We start from the raw sequence: 21,046 nt of genomic DNA on the forward strand, positions 1-21,046 counted from the left end.
CTGAAGTCATTTTTTTTAATTGGTGACATTTTTACTGGGGCACTGCAGATCAATACTGTGAAATCTGTCTGGCGACGCCGCTGCTGTGACCCCCGACCCCACCCACATTTAAACAGGACTTTCTCTTTAAAGGACTATTTTTGTAACTCTAATTCAAAACCAAAGACTTAGTAATATGTTTTTATAAACCTGAACGCCCGATCCCACGATATATGTATACTGTATGTCTTTTTGTTGTTATTTTTGCGCAACAGGGAAAAAGAGATGATGTTGCAACTCTCCAGTAATGGATTTCACTTCAGAGTAATTTTAAGCCATAAAAACGATCACAAGGTGGCAGAAGTTCATTTGTTAACAGCTTGGCAGGGATCATGTGAAGGAAAAAAAAATCACACAACAGGAAGGAGGAAGTGAGAGAGCATGGAGGAGTGGAGTGTGAAGGTTACGCATTAAAGGTACATTTTAATGCATGCGCACACACACACACACGTGCACAATCGAGCTGTCACAAAAGCAAAACATAAGTTATGCCTTTTTTAGTCGGGAACTGATATTTTCCTGAAACTTACATACTACTGATCACTAGAAAACAGAAAAACAGGTAAGAAACAACCCTTTTTTCTGACGATAGAACACAATATTCTGGGTACCAAAGGGTTTCTCTTTTGAAAAATGGCTGGGATTGAATGATTTAAGCCACAAAATGTATAAAATATAATATAATAAACAACATTTAAAAAAATCTAACACAAATAGATTGGAAACCCCCAGTTTGGTGTTATCCATATCAAATGGTGGATGTCCTGACCGGATGAACACAAATAAATGGGATTTTTTTTTGTCACCCCCCCGAGAATGCCGCCAATGTGGCCCACTGCTAGAACCGCCACTGAACATGAATAAGACATAAAAAGAGCAAATATTTTCATCTATTCATTTTCTTGACTATTTTCAGTGTTTGCTAGCAGGCGCCTTCTCCATCTTGTACTTCCTCAGCTGGTCCAGGAAGCCAGGGTTTGGGCAGGCGGTGGGCCGGGCTGCCTTGACGAAGGAGAAGGCGTCGTCAAAGGACTGGTCGTCACATGACATCAGGTAGCCAATGATTGCCGCCGGAGCTCGAGAGATGCCAGTGTTACAGTGGACCAGGACCACGCCTTTCTAAGGGCGGCATTAAATTCATTATTAACAGTGAATCCTTCAATAGAGCTAATTAGATACTGTACTAGAATATGCAGTGCTGCCCCGTGGACACGAGAAGGCGGGAGAAACCACCACACAGCAGATAAAAAGCGCCTATCAGAGATGATGGTTGTGTTTAGTCAATAGTTAGCCGTATTGTTTGCTTGGTTCCCCATTAACGTCTCCATTACAACTTCAGCTCATCTGGCCTTCATACATCAATGCACACTTTTCCATTCAGCCACATACAAGAATACAATTTTAACCTACCAACATTTTTTTAAATGTCAGAAAACTGGTCTTATTTTTGCTTATTATTGTTTAAGGTCTGTCACATGTGTCCAAACTTTACTGGTAGTATAAAATCTATACTGTATGTACTATAGACTCAATGTTAACTCATTTCAACTCCTTCTAAAGATGTCAACTAGACTATTTTGGAATAATAACAACAGACACAAAAGCAGATTGGATGTTGTGACACCATCACCATGACGACAGTGATAAGGATGGTCATTAGCAGCCAGATGGCCCGCTGAGTAACACGAGACACTTTTCAAAGCAGAAGCATCAGTTTGATGACGGCTGGAGTTACCACAAAGTGTGCGCACATTTCATCATCAACACACGTCCTGTAATCAAAGCCGGCTGATAGCGGCCTAATGGGCGTGTGTGCACATGGGCTTGCGCGTGGTGTCATGTTCAGGTGCGCGAAAACAGCCTGGGTGACCCTGAGATGGGATCTGCAGGCTGATGAAGGAAACATGATGCAAACTTCCATGCATTATTGAGGAGCTAAAGAGGAGATGCTGGGACATGTTGTCACATCTCAAGCTAAGACCTTTACATGCTCGGCCATAATCCTTTGCAAGTGGACCATTAGCTCAACAGATGATCTCCTTCATCCATTCATTGGGGGAACATATAAGTAGTTCATCAATTCGTGGTGTGTGTATTGACTTGTAATATTTATGAATAGGTTATTAATTGGATTAAAGGGGTGTCTATAGACAGCAGCCACGTAGTGCATTCCATTTTGCCTCAATTGCTTGGAACATATAAATGAAAAATGCAAGAACGTGCGGCCCAATGACTGATTTGTGAAAAGGAGTCTTAAAAAGGCTATACTGTACATATTTAAAGACAAATTTAAAGTTTGTGGAATCAAACTATGGAATGGATTGAGTAAGACCCTTCTAACAATGCACAACGATGAGCCAATTCAAGAAACAATACAAGCAGTTGATGTTTGCTAAATACAAGGATGAACCAGTCATGATGTGCTATACATATGACCATATTGACAGTTACTATGGTACCCATTATGTCATTGTATGCTCATATCACCTTGTACTTCGGTACAAGATTTAAAAAAAAATTAACTATATTAGGAAAGCAGGAAGTGAACAAATGTAACAGTTACTGATTGTAAAAGTACCAGATGGAGGGTAGGATTTAATAAGCTTTGCTTCTTCCTACTCCTTTTGGACATGTGGAACTGTGAACTGATTATGTGATGCATTCAATTGTAATCTGATGTATGTTCAAATTAAATAAAACCATTACCAAATCTTATTATGTGTTACTATTATTAGCTATTAGCATCATCAGTTCAATCTTCTCCCATTATGCATTGTTGCTCTATTTTGGCTCCCTATGAGTTTCGGAATTGATGTTGTTTTTTTTTACTGGTCTTAATGGTTTTAGCCCAGTTTGTTGATCAGCTATGCTTTTGACATAATACAGAAACTTTCAGGTCCTCCTTCACTTATATTTTAACAGTTCCAAAATTCCACCCAAAAAGTCACGGTGAGGCCACATTTCAAAACTACTGTCATTTTTTGAAGTCATGTGATGTGTAATATGATGACATCACAAAGTACCTCAGTTTTAGCTTGCTGAATGAAGTCACAACATTCCTGGAGGTGTGGCACCAGGTCCGTGTCAGGATGGTCCAGAATGCTAACTGTCTTGTAGATGAACAGGTCAGGGAAGACGTTCTCCACTCCAAAAGCCACGTTGAGGATGTGTGACACCTGAAGAGCAGTAGAATCAGGCACGGGTAGGCGGTGGGGTCCACCTGGGTGAAAATGACAGAAGGAAGGAACCCGGAAGACTTACCTTGTGTTTCCTTAAGGTGCTGAAGTCATGTGCAGCATCCTGAGAACCTGCGCACACACAGTCCATGATCAGAATCCCAGACACAAAGAGTTTAAGCATTTTCGCAAGGTTACAGGTTCAGGTTACTGACTTTTACAAATTTACAAACAGACTCACCCAGCAGCAAGTAGGGCTTGACCACGCCCACCTGGAGGTCCCACGAGGTATCTGGGACGTATCCTAGCAGCTTCTCCGGGGGGACCGGGTCATCCACTACCGTCATCATAGACCCCTTCCAGGTCTCAATGATGCGGCGGCCGCTCAGTGAAGTCACGCGAGTGCACTGCCTTTTCAGACGCGTCCGAGAAAAACTCTGGATTTCCTCGGCCAGGGACTGCATGACCAGATCAGACTAGGATGGACCAGACAGAAGCTTGTCCCAAGATGTAGTGCTTGAAGGAAACTGATGTAGGGAGACAATGTTAGTGAGCACTCCATCTGGCTGGAAAATGTGCAAATCTGAGATTTAGGTGTACCCCAAGGTTCTGTATAAAGTCCACAAAAAGTCACATCTGTATTCCCATTTTCTGTTGCTGCTCGAACTGCTTTTTTTTTTTAATTTTGCCCATCGTTCACAATCGTTATGAACACATTATTTCTCGTTTCTGTGCATTCTAGCACGAGAACACAAGTTAGTATGAGGTTGCTAACAACAGCCGCTAAAGCTAAAGAAAAAAACTTTAAAAAAATGCTAACAGTCTTCCATTTACATAACTGACGTGTATATTAACCAAGCTACAGCAATATTATTGTTGTAGCAGCTCACATGAAAAACTATATTTATCTGGAGGACTAACATAATGCCTTGCTAACCACTCGTTTCAGCGTCATTCACAGATGGAAAACTGGAAAACTTGCTCTCAATTTTGCTACAAATTTTGCCTCAACAAGATGTTTGTTTGCCGTCAGCATTGTTTTACCTGGAGGACTGGAGTTGGCACACACAGCCATCCCAATGTTGCTGTATCTATGCTTGTTGTTCATGGATCTAGCAAAACTATGTGTATCAATTAGTTCCGTTAGTGTTTTAAATCATCAAAATACGGCAAGATACTACAATTATTACATGTTAACATCAGTGTATGTGTTAATGCATGATCAGAGCATGTACATCAAACAATACAACTTTGTTAGAGGGTTTTTACAGGGCTTCATAGTCAAAATAGATGTATCCCAATGACGTGCATTCTTAGTTCATATGAAGGAAAGTGTTTTCTCATGTTATAATGCACAGAAAAGGGAAAGAAATATGTGTTCATGTTTCACACAAGGCTTGTGAATGACGGTTTTCCCCCAAAAAGTGCATTTCCCCTTTAAAGCCATCGGCAGGCCAAACCTTGTAATGTTAGCTCGGAACATCAGCAATGTTCTGCAACAGAACCACAACTTGTACAAAACAAAAAACAAACCTGACAGACCAAACCAAGAACCAAGTCATACATAGCCTGATGTACCTGATGCTCAGTAGAGTTTATCCTGATCCGACACAGGATGACACCTGTCGAACAGTCCACTTTAAAGTCCAGAAACCAAGGTGGCAAGTTTAGTTCAGAATCCCCAAAAAGAGACGCATTTCTCCATGCATGTCTGTGTTTAACCTGGTCCAGGTTCTTTGCCTCTGATGCCGCCTGTTACACATCGAGGACGAGAACCAGAACCAGCGCACATTCAGGACTAGGTTGCTGAAGGCTTAAACTGTGAAGTAGACTGGAAGTGTAGACTGGAAGTGTAAGTGGTGTTGCGTTATATGACACCTGGCGCCACCTTTCCACTGACACAAGGGGGTGCGCTCAACTTGACGTGTTTGTTGTGTGCAACTGCAACACATTACACTGACAACTGATGGTTACAATACTTTGTTACCTTATTTAGCGACATGAGATGGCAAACTATTACACAGCTCTCAGCTGTACAAGCAACAGTAACAGTGCTATAGCAATACACTCTGTCAATCAGAAGTGAACATTATTATCTTTGTAAAGGCAGGATTTTGGATATTGGTTCACTTTAGAAGCTTTACTTAACGAAGTATGTATGTACACATTATGTATACAGACAAATTAATGTCCGCACATACTGTATGAGGCATACCCACTCTTAGGTGCCATTTCAGAATTGTAACTTTAAAAAAAGTTTTATTTTTTTCATATGATCCGAATGAGGGTTTATTAAACACCAAGAAAAAGAAACTATGAAGTGTCTCAAGCGTTATTTCACTCCTGTGACCATACCTTTTCATCCTGGAGCCGTTTTGGCGGGACTGTAGCGTTTTTGTATCCTTGTTAAGAAATATTACAGCAGTCCTCCTTCAAACCGTAGATGTATTTTTTTTAATTTTCCATAATCCAGTGCTATAGCCACATAATGTCTACATTCCTTCATTGTGTCCAAATGTCAGACCCTTTGTGTGATGGTTAGCCTCGTCCACTGCCTTTTGGGCGCAGAACATTTCACGACATTGTAGGTTTTGTCAGGGAGAAAATTGTAAACATAGAAAGACTGCAAGCTTACATGCTAGCGAGTCGGCAGGGCAGCAAGAAGGAAATTGATTGACAATAGTTTGCAGCCAATCAGGACGCAGAACACAATGGTTGGTGCAGACAGACAAGACACTAGAGAGAGAGAGAGAGAGAAAGAGACACTCAACTTCCCACAATGTAATTCTTGTTGAGGGCCAGGCTCGGCCTGTAAACATTGTTCATATGCTGTAATAAAAAAGAAGCACAAAAAAATTGCCCACCTGATGTACAAAGATAAATTACATGAAGAAAGATCAACTATGCTATCAACTATGTTACTGTGCAAAATTGTGACAGCATGGACATTTAAGGCTGAAGTTATAGTCATTACTACTGGTGGGTATTTGGTGACCACAGAGGATAGCAGTAAAACAGGGCAGTTAGTACAGGAAGGTAACTTATTTGGACATTTTAAAGCATTAAAGACTTTCATTTCATTTCACCGCTTATCCTCACAAAGGTCGCAGGGGGTGCTGGAGCCTATCCCAGCTGTCTTCGGGCGAGAGGCGGGGTACACCCTGGACTGGTCGCCAGCCAATCACAGGGCACATATAGACAAACAACCATTCACACTCACATTCATACAAATGGACAATTTGGAGTCACCAATTAACCTAGCATGTTTTTGGAATGTGGGAGGAAACCGGAGTACCCGGAGAAAACCCACGCACGCACGGGGAGAACATGCAAACTCCACACAGAGATGGCCAAGGGTGGAATTGAACGCCGGTCTCCTAGCTGTGAGGCCTGTGCGCTAACCACTCGGCCGTTGCGAGGATAAGCGATAGAAAATGAATTAATGAATATTTCATTTTTAGGACATTACAAAAGTAAGACGAATTATTCTTAAATAATTCATCCTTTTTCTACATTGTTACGTGTTAAGGTAGAAGTGGACTGACAATTTGAAATGAGGTTGTTATGATGCCATTAAATACTTGTATGTCCACTAGAGGGCGCCGCGTTCGTTAAATGAACAAACGGTATTGACTTGAAAATAAGGACATTTGGAGGAGGAGGATGCCTGACAGGCTCCCTTGCATGCTCGTGTGTTACATTGTGTTAGCCCGTTACCTTCCTTCTTATTGTTTTCACGTCAGCCATCTTTGAAGGACAAGGCCTCTCCTGCATCTTGTCCTAATCTTGCAATTGCAGCTGTGGCTTTGTTTATATTGGAGAAGATTGTGGTAGTTTCCAAGACTGAGAGAGAGAAACTATTTGGCTTAAATTAGACCTTTTTAATGTCCTACAGTGCACTTGCACCCACACCTTGACCTGTCCTACAAATACATTTAATCAGAGAGAAGGCGGGGAGAACATAAATGTGTCATGCTGATAAGACCCTTGTGACAAACATGAGGATCTCTGATGTCTCCTCGACACATGCACCACACACAAACAAGTGAGGCAAAAGGAAGGAGGGAAGGAGGAGAAAGGATGGAGGAAAAGTGCTGACAGGCTCTTCTGTGTGTTGACACATGAGTCAGAAAACCCAGAGACCCTTGGTGTGTGTGTGTTGGCTTCAAGTCAACTTAAACACGAGAAGCTCCTGCCACATCTGACAACCATTACTGCCATTATCACACACACACACACACACTTTGCAGCGTCATCCCACTTCGGAGGAGCAATAACCAAGCAGAGCAGTTAATGCACCGGAGGGTTCAAAGGTCGAGCACTCAGTCAGTAAAGCGGTGACATCACCACCGGCCACTCAGCTCCTTCACTCATATGGATGAGGGCTGCATGGCATGTTGGGAGGTGTAGTCTTCCTCGTGTATGTGCTGTATAATGAGCCTAGTATGAGTACCACCATGACGAGATGGATAGTTTTCACTTCTTTACTGTAAATATATCCTATATCCTTTAGTGCCCGCTCCTATTGGAATGTGCTCACAGAGTTTCTGCTTGGGGGCCAAATCTCTAACACTCAAGGGATATGTCCAACTTTTTTAATTACCAGAAAGCCATATGGAGAAGTGGACCTTACCTGGACCTGGTCAGGTTGGTACCAGATTGGTGACTTCACACCTTTCACAAGCAAACCAGAGTTAACAGTCAGAACCAACATGGCCTCTCAGGTTTCTGATGACTGGAAGCGACCCATTTGATACTTGGATCAATACTTCTGTTAAGCATCCAGCATGCACTCATTGACTTTGTCTAGTAATGATCCTTTGATTTTTCAGTATGCAGCCCACACTAGAAAATTTATAAATCATATTTTGTTCATATTCATGATTATTTCATTATCCATTCAAATTACTTTATTTTTAATATTAGATTATTCCTTATTCATTAAAGTTTTTTTATATAATGTAAGTAGTTATATGTGTAGATCATGATGAGGTCACATGACGACCCAAGAGGGAGGAAGGAGGCAAGAAGAGGGGTAAAGAAAGGAGGTGTGGAAGAGGGTGCTTAAGAGGAGATGTACGGGTGTAAAGAAGGGAGGAAGGGGGTGAGGAGGAGTGAGGAGATTAGTCCAGGAGGGAGGAGGAAGAGGAGGTGAAAGTGTGAACAACTCGGCTCCTCCCGTTTCCTCTAGCCGCCCGCGGAGTCGCCCGCGAGTCAGAACGGCACCGAGCAGCGGGGCGATCGCTTGATAACTACCCGCCCGGACTCAAAACTCGGCTTCAACTTCCTTTTGGAAACAACATGCTCTCGGCGGGACTGTGCGTGCCTCTGCTGGCCGCGGCGTGCTGTGCGCTGTGGCCGGCTGCGGTCCGGGCAGCGTCCTGCGAGCCGGTTCGGATCCCACTGTGCCGGTCCATGCCCTGGAACATGACCAAGATGCCGAACCACCTCCACCACAGCACGCAAGACAACGCCGTGCTGGCCATCGAGCAATTTGAAGGGCTGCTGGGTAAGTGCCTTAATTAGACTCCCAATTAAGATGACAACTATCTGCTGCTTCCTGATTTAAACTTTATTTACACATCTAATCTAAGTGTACTTGCCAGGGCTCGATTTTGTGGCCAACAGAAGGTTTCGGAGATGAACGCAATCATTATAGGAGACAGCAGGACTTTTTTTTTAAGTAACATATTCCTATCAGGCGGCACGGCGGTCGAGTGGTTAGCACACAGACCTCACAGCTAGGAGACCAGGGTTCAATCCCGTGCATGCGTGGGTTTTCTCCGGGTACTTCGGTTTCCTCCGACATTCCAAAAACATGCTAGGTTAATTGGAGACTCCAAATTGTCCATAGGTATGAATGTGAGTGTGAATGGTTGTTTGTCTTTCTGTGCCCTGTGATTGGCTGGCGACCAGTCCAGGGTGTACCCCGCCTCTCGCCCAAAGACAGCTGGGATAGGCTCCAGCACCCTCCGCGACCCTCGTGAGGAAAAGCGGTATAAAATGAATGAATGAATATTCCTATCAATTTGAGCACTGTCTCTACCACATGGCACTGCTTGGTTTATGTGTCAATCACCTGTGAGCATCTTAATTCTGGGAAGCTCCTCCCACTGTTGCTCTAAGAGGACATGGTGGTCGTCATGACGCATTGACATCATTGTTGATTGACATCTCAATAAAGCACATCAGATGCCAAACCCTGCCCACTAAAGTTACAGGTCATTGATGCTAATTAAATTTCTTCTGTTCCGATCTCCACACATCGTACCTGGATTGGACTTTTGACCGAGTTCACCCAGCTGAGCCGAGCCTATTTATAAATCCTGAATCTGGTTCTCATACAGCACCAGGTGATGTGTTTGGACCACGTTAAATGGCTGTGGTCCTGTGGTGTCCCTGCTGGCCCGGTTCTGTCTTGTTTCAGCCTGAACAGGTATGAAATGAAAAGGATGTAGCCATGCGGGCCACGGATCATAAACTACATCATAATCCATGGCTGGGTTCTTGCTTTACTACCATGTCATGAAGCACATCTGGTCCTGTTCTGGCCCGGATTCTCACGCTCCTTTTTTTCATTTGTGTGATGAGCTCATGCGACCTTAAATTAAAGGCCTGATTCTTCTTGTTCCCATTGAGACATGCATAACTGATTTGGTCTGATGGAAACCATAAAGATGTCAAAGAAAACATTAGTGTTGATCTATTGATCCAAAATGGATGACATTCGAGCATCCGAGGCCAATGCGTGATATCTGTTTGGACCGTTACAACACCGTATAAGTCACATGGTTCCTTCTTAGATACGCCGTCTCATCAACAAGCTGGTTTGGGGGTTTTATGGTTTAGTTTTAAGGGCTATGGGATTTAGGTTTTAATGGTTTGGGGTTGGGTTTAGGAATTGGCGGTAGGAGTTCAGGGTTCGGGATTTTGCAGTTTGGGGTTTCTGCATTTGGTTTAGGCGTTAAAGGATTACAGTTTAGGGATTTAGGCGTGTGTTGGATTTAGGGGTAAGGGATTTTACAGTTTGGGGTTCAGGGGATGAGTTCAGGAATCAAGATTAAGGTTTAGGGGCGATGTGTCAATGATACTTGAGGTCTTGTGGTCTACAGTATGTGATCCACAATCCAGATTTGATCCAAAGGTTGCCTCCTCGTGTCCCGGCAGGGCCTACTGCTTCATTTTGGTGATTCTTTCCAAAGACTTCAAGCACGTCACTACTGATAGTCACTATCAAGCTCCTTTTGTGTTCTAGATTAGCTGAACTGCTAAAATGCACGTTCACAACATTCCTTAACCTTATTTTTAACTTTGTCTTCATTGTATTAAATGTTCAACTACACCTCGATGGGCGAACATGGTACCCTGGATTTCAGGTTCCACTGTGTTGGTCCTTGCATAGTTCCACACAATTCTCGATCAATGTACAGATTGTGTTTGTTTGGTTCCAGATAAACAAGTACCAGGTTCTACTTGCTTTGGACTGAAAGGTACCCTTACCTTGTCAATTTCTCCTTTCACATCTTGAGGTCACCTCCGAGGAGGTTGAAAGACCGCGGTCGGAAACCCACATGGCAAAGCGAAATCGCAGACAAGCCCGGTCTGAGGAAACAATGCGTGGAACTCGGTCGCCCATGCCAGACCGGACTGACCTCGCTCCAAGCTTTAACCAGAAAAATGCTAATGAGTGGCTGTGAGTCCAACAAGGGGGAAGGAGTTCCAGGTCACAAGTTCAGAGAGTTCTGGTGTGTGTTGGCAGCCAAACCTCAGTCTGCAGGAGTGTCGATTTGAACCAGGACGGACCTGCTAGTCCTGCTACGAGTCCTGTGTCTGGTCAGACATTAAATAAGGAAAACAATGAGGAGGTTACCTGCTGAAAAGTCCGTCCAGATGAAACTAAACAACATGGTTTACCTCTGTGTTGTCACTTAAGGCTTCATTATTCTCCAGTCGAACTGCACCTATGTTAGCCACGTTAGCTCACTCCTCTGCCTCCAAACTCTACGGTAGAGCTTGACATGCACCTAAAAAAATAAATAAAATCTCATGTTAACAGGGACGTAATTGGTCACCTTTCTAGTACATCATATTCCTTCATGCAAAATCACAATTTTAAAATCCACCGAAAAAACAATTGCGCAAATTTATGAATATGAGTGCTTATTTAATACCCCATTACAAGGATTTGAGAGCAACATGCGCTTCACAGTAAAAGTGACTGATTCACTGCTACTACAAAGGATGCTAAAGTCAATGAAAGTTGAGGAAACCACTGCCCATAGTGTTTTGGCAAACAATTGCCGGCTCAGCTCCAGCTGAAGGGCTGGGCAAGTGTGGATGAAGGAAACAACAGCAGTGGCTGGGATGGAGGAAGCGGGATTCGAGCCAGGAACTGTACGACCCACTTATCCACAACACATCCCACATAACAAGAATGGCTAGTTGAACATCATTACCTCCACAAAAATAAAGATCTTTATTTTGTCTCATGTAGAATGTGACAAAAAAATCTCTCCATATTTAACCAATCCTCTTGAGTAGAAATAGCAGGAATCTTGTAGCGCCCGGGACCAGATCCAGTTCAGTGATGCATTCCCGGGTGGGAAATCCCGTGGGCAAAGGATGTGGGATTCAAAAAATGGAACTGGATGACCCGCTTATACCTCCTCAGCACAATAATATTTGCTATGACTTTGCCTTTGTGTCGTCTTGTTTGTTGAGCCTTCAGATTCCCTTTTGGAACAGGACGAAAAAAAGACGGCTCTGCTGACAAGTTTGTTGGTATATGCGGGCAGTTGTCCACTACCATGTGGACAACTGACATGGAGAAGCAAGTCATGGCTTTGACTCTTCCCATTTTTTGTGGAGTTGTATCCACAAACGCCGAAAATGGTTCTATCTTGCAATGTTAAAAATCCTTTAAAAAAAAATGCCTGGATCCCGACAATGATCTGGATCACCCCCAAAATGTAATCCCTTCTGCCAATTCCTGAGAATGTTATCCAAATCTATTCACATTTGAATTTATTTTGAACACAAGCAAAAACATAACCTCCGCACTGTGCTTGGCGACGATAAATATGAAAATCTTAACCTGGAGCATCCCAATGTGTATATGTTCTTTTTGGGACCGACCCACATATTGTCTCCACTCAGGTACCGGCTGCAGTCCGGACTTGCTCTTCTTCCTGTGTGCCATGTACGCTCCCATTTGTACCATCGACTTCCAGCACGAACCCATCAAGCCATGCAAGGCAGTGTGCGAGCGCGCCAAGCAGGGCTGTGAGCCCGTCATGAAGCGCTACAACCACAGCTGGCCCGACAGCCTGGCCTGCAGCGAGTTGCCGCTGTATGACCGCGGCGTCTGCATCTCACCCGAGGCCATCGTCAAGGCTGAGGGACCAGGTAACCTTTACCTACTCAGCTCCATGAAACAGCTTCTTAACCAGCGTCAGTGAAGCACCCAGAGGGAACTCACCACATTAGACAAAATAATGGCCAATCATTGACATGCATCACTGTTGACATTCCAATAACGAGTTTTTTTTTAATGATTCCCGCACTCACCAGTGTCCTTGTGTTTCTGTAGATCCATACTACCAGGACCCAGCCAGGTGTAACCCAGGTGAGGTTAACCTTTGAACTATGCTCTGTTCAGAAATAACGCCATGAATTCCTGAACATGTTTACCTGCTCCTGCTTTGATTCTTTTGACAGAATCCAGTCCAGACTTTCCAATGGACTCCAACAACCTTCACTGCAGAGGACCCGGTAAACCGATGAGGGGGGATTCAGGGGGAAGGAGGGTCTCCCAAGGGATGGAATCATGTACTGATCCTGTATCCTGTGTGGGTCTGTGTGTGTGTGTGTAGATCGCTGCAGATGTAAGACAGTCAAAATGGGTTTGAAAACCTACTTGAAGAACAACTACAACTATGGTGAGTTTGACATATGTCATATGGACAAACGTATTGAAGAAGTTGTCCCTGAATCTTTGTTCTTCATCTTAGCATGATATTTTGGCCAATTGAGAGAAGACCATTTTCCATTCCCAGTGCACAAAGCAAGGTCCATAAAGGCATGTTTGGAGGTGTTTGGTGTAGAAGAAATCGAAGAGGTCCAGCATTAGTCACTTCTGACCTCACAAATGTAGACACTTCAAAATCTTGGTAGATGGTCTTCAAACATAACTGGAAGCTACACTGTCTGCAAAGGCTCTACATTTTCCTCACTTCCCGTAGCCATCCCAATACTTTTGACCAAAATCATATATTTACCGTATATAGCCCTTAATCACAAAAGGTGTCTCAGTGGCTTTACAAGCTGGTAACAATCGGTGACATCTTTGCCTCCGTCCAGGCAAGGAAAAGCTCAAAAGCCCATTAAGGGTAAAAAGTAACCTGAGTTAAGATTCTTCACTCTTAACTTCCTGTTATTGTCCCAATACTTTTGTCCTGCAAGTGTAAGTCACGTGACCCATGCCAAGGCGTCTACATGGCGTCTGCGGTGGCGAGCTGCTTCATTTCCAACCCAAAGCGTTAAATTGAGAGAGCACGTGGGCTTATCCGGACGATTCCGGAGCCCAGGAGGATTTGGAAAGTGGACGTCTGCACGTCATTAAAGTCTTTGACCACACATTATGTTGGAGGAAGATTCCACATTTGTTTTTCCAGCCATTTTCATCCGTTGGGAGTCAACAGTGGAAGGTTACAGGCGGATTCATGTACTTTTCCAGTCCAATACATTTGGCAGTGGGGGTCTGGATGATTCCCAGTCAAGTTGTGTGTGTTCCTCAGTGATCCGGGCCAGGGTGAGGGAGGTGAGGAATCGCGGCATGGAGCCCACGGCAGTGGTGGAGGTGAAGGAAGTTCTCAAGTCTTCCCTGGTCAACATTCCTAGGGAGACGCTGACTCTGTACTACTCGTCCTCCTGCCTGTGCCCCCCTGTGACGGCCGGGGAGGAGTACCTCATCATGGGCTATGAAAATGAGGAGACGTCCAGGTAAACGGCAGTGGGGGCGTATCTGCTACTACTTTAACACCATGACCAGAAGCTGATGGGGGGGTTGCACTGCAGGTTGCTCCTGATTGACGGCTCCATCGCTCAGAAATGGAAGGACAAGATGGGCAGGAAGGTCAAGGTAAGACATGTTGACACCTTCTTATTTTAACGCTGCAAAACTAAATTATGTTGTGGCAAGAAATGCTGTTTGGCAAAACATGAGAAATAAATTTGGATAGCCTTACTGCTCAGACCAGAGTGGGGTGAGATGATTGACATGTTTTGGATGTTGGATATAACGTACACAATATGTAGATGGAGCCAAGTTTCCAAAGTTCGTCAAGTTTGCGTGTTTTGTTTTTTGTTCTACAAGAATCATGATGTTCTTGTACTTGAAGATTGTTAGCTCTGCACAGAGGTTTCAGCACACCATCTTTCGTATTTATGGCACTGTCCATAAACAAGTTATACATCACAAATTGATTCCGTGCTATTCCTCCTGATTTGTGTGTGCAGAGGTGGGATCAGATTCTGCAAGGAAAAGCCAGAGCAGCTCATCGCCGAAGTCGCCACTGAGATGGGATTGTGTGTATGTGTGTGTGTGTGTAGATATTGCACTATGACAAGCTGTAGTAGCTGAATGTAGTTCATCTCTTCATGTCAAACATTTATCTTTGCACAAACATCATTTAGTGTGCGCTGAGCGTGTGTGTTGTCAGTAAATGTGCATGGCTGTGTTTGTGTGTATGTGTGTGTGTGTGTGAGTTGAGTTGAGAGTGGACGAAGCTTCTAACCTGAGTGCGTCATCCATGCTGACTTTGCAGTTCTCCCGCCATTAAGGGAGGTTTTGTCACTTTTCACAGCGTTAGCAGTCATCAGCGAGCTGACCTGATCCAAAAAAAGACAAACAGTCTGATTACACACGGCATAAGTCCACATGATCACAAGTGTAAATAGCACTAATTCTTCTGTCTTCAGGATACAGTTAACATGTTTTATTGGTTAAACCAGGGGTCTCCGAACTTTATCCAACAAAAGACACAAACAGAAAAACTAAAGAATGGACGGTCCACTTTGATACATTTTATACACTAATCCAATGTACAGCAATATTTCTTAAGCAACAGTATCTGAACAAAGCATCCATCCAAGCAAATTTGTTTAAGATATATCATTAACAATGAATGAATGTTATTTTTACAATATGACAAGGGCCATGAAAAAAAAAAAAGGCCTGCAGCTTTGGACACCCCGGGGTTAAACAAAGTAAAACTGCTGATGCTGCTCATGACTTGGACAACACAGTAATTATCTTTACCAGATGATGACATAATTTAAATGTGGAGGGTGGTGGGGGGGGCGCAAATACATAAAAATGGAAGATACATAATAAAAAAGCTTTTTATAATGAATTGGTCTTCCTCTTTTTTTTACCTTCCGTTTATGTCATCCATAAAAAAGCATGGTGGAAGTCGTACTTTATGTACAGTGGGACCTCTGGTTTCATACAGCTCAGTTTTGGATGAAAATGTCAGATATGTCTTGAGTTTCCGTACAGCAGTGCCCAAATAAAGCATCAATGTATTGGTGACTTAGTCACTGTGAAGAATGGATCGGGCTTCTGTCAGAGATGGGACACTATAGACCAGGGGTGGGCAAACTATGGCTTGGGGGCAACATCCGGCCTGCCAAGTGTTTGAATCTGGCTTGCCAGTTCTTTAATATGAACCTTAACATGGTATAGTGAGAATATCCTATTCTAAACTAGGGGTTTTAATACATTTTTATCACTTTTTTTCATGCTGTTATATTGTTATTTATGTGATTTATGGGGCGGCATGGCGGTCAAGTGGTTAGCGCACAGACCTCACAGCTAGGAGACAAGGGCTCAATTCCACCCTCGGCCATCTCTGTGTGGAGTTTGCATATTCTCCCCGTACATGCGTGGGTTTTCTCCGGGTACTCCGGTTTCCTCCCACATTCCAAAAACATGCTAGGTTAATTGGTGACTCCAAATTGTCCATAGGTATGAATGTGAGTGTGAATGATTGTTTGTCTATATGTGCCCTGTGATTGGCTGGCGACCAGTCCAGGGTGTACCCCGCCTCTCGCCCGAAGACAGCTGGAATAGGCTCCAGCACCCCCCGCGACCCTCGTGAGGAAAAGCTGTAGAAAATGAATGAATGAATGAATGTGATTTATGTGGAGCACTACTAACCAAAACTTTAAACTAGCAGGTTGTTGGTCTGAAATATAAAGATAACCTATATGTCAATATAGTTGTATAATTTTAGTGAGCTCAATTGAGAGTTTTTGTTAGGCATCCACTTTATTCTGGTGACCAATAAGCGATGATGCATAAACCTCTCATATTCCTTAACAAGATGGGTTGAGGGAAAGTTACCCAAATGCTGTGTGTGTGTGTACAGGCGCACATCCAGCGGTTCCTACCGATTTATTTCCAGCCGTGTTTTCTCAGCTGCACTTTCCATGCAAGGGAAGAGAAAATGTTTTCTGGGATTTAGGGCCATTTATGCCTCCTCATGCTGCTCCTGCTCGTCTTCGCCCGCATGTTTATTCCAGCTGAACATACACCTGGCGAGGGGAATAAGGCGGAGACTGTTCCCGCTGCCTGAGAGCTTCTATTCATGTACACACACAACACGATATTGACGGAGCTTATTAATAGAATCATGGTGGACATCAGAGGTTGAAAAGGTGGCGAAAACATTCCTCAATGTTGTTATACTTAACGTTTTTGGCTTGCTTGTTGGCGTCGCCCTCCAAGTCATACAAGCCCTCTGGGTTAGTTAATGTGACATCATCGACAAGCTCCTTCCAGCGGAACAACACAAGGGGACGAGGAAGCATCTGGAGGTGGAAATTTGCAGTTGAAATGTTACTGGTGCAGAAAGAGGTAATATGCTGGCGCACTGCTGGAGAGAAGAGGACACGCAATCAACACATTTGGGCATCACACTGTCATTCAGTCTTGGCACTGACAACACCTGAGAATGAGTGCTAAGGGTCAACATTCAATACGTTTCAGTGCGTTCAGTGAACTATTGAAGAAAATAAATATTTTTGTTTTTGTAGCAACAGCTCCCACTCATTCTGACAAAAACGTGTCCAAAGTTGGGACTCTTGGCATATGTCGCCCTCTGCTGGCTGGCACCAGAGTACACAACATCTTGACTGCATTTTGTCCAATTCAAGAACACAGAACTGATGTTTATTGTACGTCACTTTGTTTCAGCGGCTGCTATAAATAGCAGAGTTGAGAAACTGTATTGTGAGTATTTTTATTTTATTTTTTTTACATTCAAGAATATCAATTGTATGGTGTGTATGGTGTGTATGCGTCAGTAACAGTAGTGTCTCACAGTTTTACCTCACAGAGTAAATACAAACCACAGAGACCAATTAAAACAAAGCTAAAGAAAGCAAGGCAGAAGTAGCCGATAACAAGTGTCCAGTTGGTCATCAGTGCTGCGTCTGTCTCAGAGTGTTAGCAGGTCCAAACCCCTTTGTCCCCTTTGTGCAGCACTATCCTTGCCCATTAGGGACTTGGCCACGCCTCCTCAAAGTTCATCCTGTGCAGACACAGCAGATTTCACACTCATTCCACCATGATGTTTGTGTTGTGTAGTTTGAGACAAATTGTCGCTCACCTTCAGTTTATTGTGTAACTGCAATGACAACTGTTGCAGCCGCTGCCTGATGGTGTCTGCGATCACGTTAGCGTCCCGACTGTTGATGCCTTCTCCACTTTGTGCAGTCTGTCAACACACGTGTCTCAGTTAGCGGAGTGCTCACACCTGTGTGTGCGCACGTGGATCCTCACCCTTTTGCCGTGCTGGTATGGGTAGAAGCGGACCGTGGGGTAGGCGCTGATTCCAGCTGATTGACAGCTCTGATAGTGAGCCTGACAGTCAATCTTGCCAGCCCGGACCTCCCCTTTCAAGACCTGTCAATTACACAGCGATCTGCCCATTTATAATCACACTTACTCAGCTTTCTTGTGGATCAAAAACAGGAAAAGGAGTCTCACCCGAGCCAAACTTTCAAACTCCGGGGCGAAGTGTTGACAGGGTCCACACCACGGGGCGTAAAAGTCCAAAACCCAGTGGTCTTGACCTTTCAAAACCAGAGATCTGAAGGAGTCTGGAGTCAGATCGACAGATGCTCTGGGTAGCGCGCTGAATGTGAACACACCACCAAGTGTTAATCAAACATTATTGTTCATGTTCATGTATTAACATTTTAATCAACTGAAGAAAGATGGCAACTCACCTGAGGGCCCACGATCTCAATGAGTGTGCATCTCTGTGCCAGCCGTTGTAACTGCTACACATTACAACAGTTATTTAATTACTCTATATTGTAACTGCAGCACAACCTTACAACTATTTTTAATAAATGCATATTAGGATTGCAATGCAACACAACACAACTATAGTAGCTGTATATTGTAACCGCTACTTATTGCAACAACATCAATACACAACTTTACAACTACTATTTCATTACTCTTTGTGAGGCTGTGGCATGTCTAAATACATACTTGTAGAGACCAGGTTTCTTGGTACTCCCCGGGTACAAACGAATTTCAGGATATGCTCGCACATGCTGACTCTGGCAGAACGACTGATGGCGCTGACAGTCCACAGAGCCAACCAGAACCTGTCCCATCAACATCTGAAGGGAGACGCCTGTTAGACACACTTCAATATTGATAACAGTGACTGCCTAGTGCATGTGGTGGCTCTACCCGTGCCATGCGCCTCCACTCTGGCAGCAGAGCCTGACATGGACCACACCATGGAGCATAGAAATCTACTGCCCAGATCTGCCCTTCTTCTCGACCTGAGAAGGACAAAGAATGAGGAACGTGTGGTATATGAAGACGTGAGAAACATATCCAGGTATGAAATGTTAAAAGCACACTTGGAACATGAGGTTCACCTTGCACTTTGACTGAGAAGCTTGAAGGATCTAGAACCACCACAGATGGATTGACCAAGTCCTGTGGGCACAGAAACATACTACGTGTGTATACTGTATGTGGTACCCTTACAGTATCTCACAAAAGTGAGTACACCCCTCAAATTTTATGATACATTTCTATGGGACAACATTGATGAAAAATCACTTTGATGAAATGTACTACAGCTGCTGTAACAGTGTAAATTTACTGTGCTTCAAAATACCTCAACACACAACCGTTGTGGTTCACAAAAGACGAGTACACCTTTTGTGAGGAAATATACATATCATGCATGAGAATGCACATACCTGTATGAATTCCAGGATGCCATCAGCAGAGTGCTGCCCTTCATATTCATGAACAGATGAGCCATTGAAGATGACAGTGGTGGGATAAGCTTGTATGTTGTACTGACAACATGGACACAACACTGTTAGTGTGTGTGTGTGTGTGTATATATATAATAAGCAATGGGACAGCCCACACAGCTCACCATAGAGCAGAGGTTCTGGTGGATGGTACAGTCCAAAGTACCAAACTTCATCTGTCCTGCCAGCTGAATCGAGGCTTTTCTCAATTCGGGAAGTAGAGCTCGACACGGAGGACACCACTGTCGTACAACACAACACAAAAGCTACACACACCACGTTTAAGTTTGTTGACCAATTTTTTTAAAAACTAACAGGAGCAAAGAAGTCAACCAGCCAGGGCTCCTTCCTGTCCGAGGGGAAGTTGTCTGGCCTCAGAGTGGTCACATGAGCGCGGACGCTGTCCCGGGCAAAAGCTACAATGTTGTAGAGCACATCCTTGCCTGCAGGTGGGAACCAGAGGATGACACCCAAACCACACCAGGTAGCAACATTGACAGCAGTAGCCTGGGTAACAAACTGACCGTGGTGGATCTCAAAGTCATGGACTCCCAGGCCTTTGAAGACAGCCACGCAGGCTTTATGGACGTAGAGAGACTGACACAATTGTGAGTCAGCAATGCAGTCCACTCTGCCCACCTGGATGGACACACAGGTCAGACACAGGAGAAAACACTCTGAAGATTAAAAAAAAAACAAAAAACAGAGCAGACATACTTGTATGTGGTCATTGCGGAGGAAAGCCTTGAGCTTCTTGTACTCGTTGGAGGCAAGGCTTCTGTCTCCAAATGTAAAACTGACCAACCAGCGATGCCGGGCCAGCTTACTCTAAGACGGCAAGTAAAAACGGTCAAGCATGGCGACCTATTTTAAGAGTTTAATGAGGTTTCTTTACATGGAAGGTGTCAGCGGTGAGCAGCTCCAGGTCAGGAAGATGATTGATGACCTGAGTGTAAATCTCTCTGCTGTCCAGAGTGCTGAGCCACTGAGAGAATACGTGCAACACGTCAGTTCAGTACTGCTTGGATGTTCTGATGTGCACGTGTGAACAGGAACAGCTCACCAGGACACTTCCTTGCTGATTCAGAGCACTTCCTGGTGGGAACAAACCAGTGGCTCCACTGGTTACCTAAAAACAAAAAAAGGAAAACTGATCGGAGAAATGGAATCTCAAATTTATTTCACCTGTAAAGTTTATAAAATAGTACATTTTAGGTTCATCCTGAAATGAACCCCAAATATTGGCAAAAATATGAATTTAATGTCATTTCCTGTCAGGTATTCAGACTATTATGATCTTTTGATGGCAAAGGCCATTCTCTCAAAAAGATTTATCTCTCTGAACACAAGATCATACGGTGATTGGGGGAAAAAAGTCGAGCAGGAAGACTTAGGTTTGAAATTCTTGCAATTTTCCAATTGGCTGAAAAATTTCACATTTAACACACTGAAGACAAAATTGATAGTAATGTACG

General features: G+C 43.8%; 3 protein-coding genes across 8 annotated transcripts in view; 1 reads left to right on the forward strand and 2 right to left on the reverse strand.

The window, feature by feature from the left end:
• Nucleotides 1-443: 443 nt before the first annotated feature.
• Nucleotides 444-17,350, reverse strand: LOC131135478 (dual specificity protein phosphatase 19-like). Of its 4 annotated transcripts, XM_058081391.1 has the most exons (11): nucleotides 16,668-17,350; nucleotides 15,011-15,104; nucleotides 11,130-11,239; nucleotides 10,981-11,045; nucleotides 10,716-10,878; nucleotides 7,849-7,889; nucleotides 5,851-5,951; nucleotides 3,457-3,742; nucleotides 3,301-3,347; nucleotides 3,063-3,215; nucleotides 444-1,158 (listed from the first exon to the last, which is right to left on the reverse strand). In XM_058081391.1, the coding sequence occupies exons 8-11, from the start codon at nucleotides 3,677-3,679 to the stop codon at nucleotides 952-954; spliced, it is 630 nt and encodes a 209-aa protein (XP_057937374.1). In that variant the 5' UTR covers nucleotides 3,680-3,742; nucleotides 5,851-5,951; nucleotides 7,849-7,889; nucleotides 10,716-10,878; nucleotides 10,981-11,045; nucleotides 11,130-11,239; nucleotides 15,011-15,104; nucleotides 16,668-17,350; the 3' UTR covers nucleotides 444-951. The 4 variants fall into 4 exon arrangements, with proteins under 4 accessions (XP_057937374.1, XP_057937375.1, XP_057937377.1 ...); XM_058081392.1 differs by lacking the exons at nucleotides 15,011-15,104; nucleotides 16,668-17,350 and adding an exon at nucleotides 11,395-12,020; XM_058081394.1 differs by lacking the exons at nucleotides 7,849-7,889; nucleotides 10,716-10,878; nucleotides 10,981-11,045; ... (1 more) ...; nucleotides 15,011-15,104; nucleotides 16,668-17,350 and having other exon boundaries at nucleotides 5,851-6,120.
• frzb (frizzled related protein) lies at nucleotides 8,330-15,557 on the forward strand. The gene is made up of 8 exons (XM_058081386.1): nucleotides 8,330-8,724; nucleotides 12,372-12,620; nucleotides 12,805-12,840; nucleotides 12,933-12,986; nucleotides 13,088-13,153; nucleotides 14,012-14,216; nucleotides 14,292-14,355; nucleotides 14,733-15,557. The coding sequence occupies exons 1-8, from the start codon at nucleotides 8,517-8,519 to the stop codon at nucleotides 14,790-14,792; spliced, it is 942 nt and encodes a 313-aa protein (XP_057937369.1). The 5' UTR covers nucleotides 8,330-8,516; the 3' UTR covers nucleotides 14,793-15,557.
• Nucleotides 17,351-17,504: 154 nt separating the features above from the next.
• dnajc10 (DnaJ (Hsp40) homolog, subfamily C, member 10) overlaps nucleotides 17,505-21,046 on the reverse strand; it is a 35,834-nt gene continuing 32,292 nt past the window's right edge. For all 3 annotated transcript variants that reach the window (XM_058081380.1, XM_058081381.1, XM_058081382.1), the window contains exons 11-25: nucleotides 20,635-20,700; nucleotides 20,467-20,556; nucleotides 20,289-20,399; nucleotides 20,096-20,210; nucleotides 19,887-20,014; nucleotides 19,697-19,813; nucleotides 19,512-19,613; nucleotides 19,182-19,242; nucleotides 18,988-19,082; nucleotides 18,781-18,914; nucleotides 18,510-18,563; nucleotides 18,268-18,415; nucleotides 18,061-18,183; nucleotides 17,888-17,995; nucleotides 17,505-17,809 (exon numbers count right to left, since the gene is read on the reverse strand). In XM_058081380.1, coding sequence (XP_057937363.1) covers nucleotides 17,798-17,809; nucleotides 17,888-17,995; nucleotides 18,061-18,183; nucleotides 18,268-18,415; nucleotides 18,510-18,563; nucleotides 18,781-18,914; nucleotides 18,988-19,082; nucleotides 19,182-19,242; nucleotides 19,512-19,613; nucleotides 19,697-19,813; nucleotides 19,887-20,014; nucleotides 20,096-20,210; nucleotides 20,289-20,399; nucleotides 20,467-20,556; nucleotides 20,635-20,700 — 1,464 coding nt within the window. In that variant the 3' untranslated portion in view covers nucleotides 17,505-17,797. The remainder of the gene's footprint in view (nucleotides 17,810-17,887; nucleotides 17,996-18,060; nucleotides 18,184-18,267; nucleotides 18,416-18,509; nucleotides 18,564-18,780; nucleotides 18,915-18,987; nucleotides 19,083-19,181; nucleotides 19,243-19,511; nucleotides 19,614-19,696; nucleotides 19,814-19,886; nucleotides 20,015-20,095; nucleotides 20,211-20,288; nucleotides 20,400-20,466; nucleotides 20,557-20,634; nucleotides 20,701-21,046) is intronic.

This window comes from Doryrhamphus excisus, chromosome 9, assembly GCF_030265055.1.
Source record: "Doryrhamphus excisus isolate RoL2022-K1 chromosome 9, RoL_Dexc_1.0, whole genome shotgun sequence".
Taxonomy (NCBI): Eukaryota; Metazoa; Chordata; class Actinopteri; order Syngnathiformes; family Syngnathidae; genus Doryrhamphus; species Doryrhamphus excisus.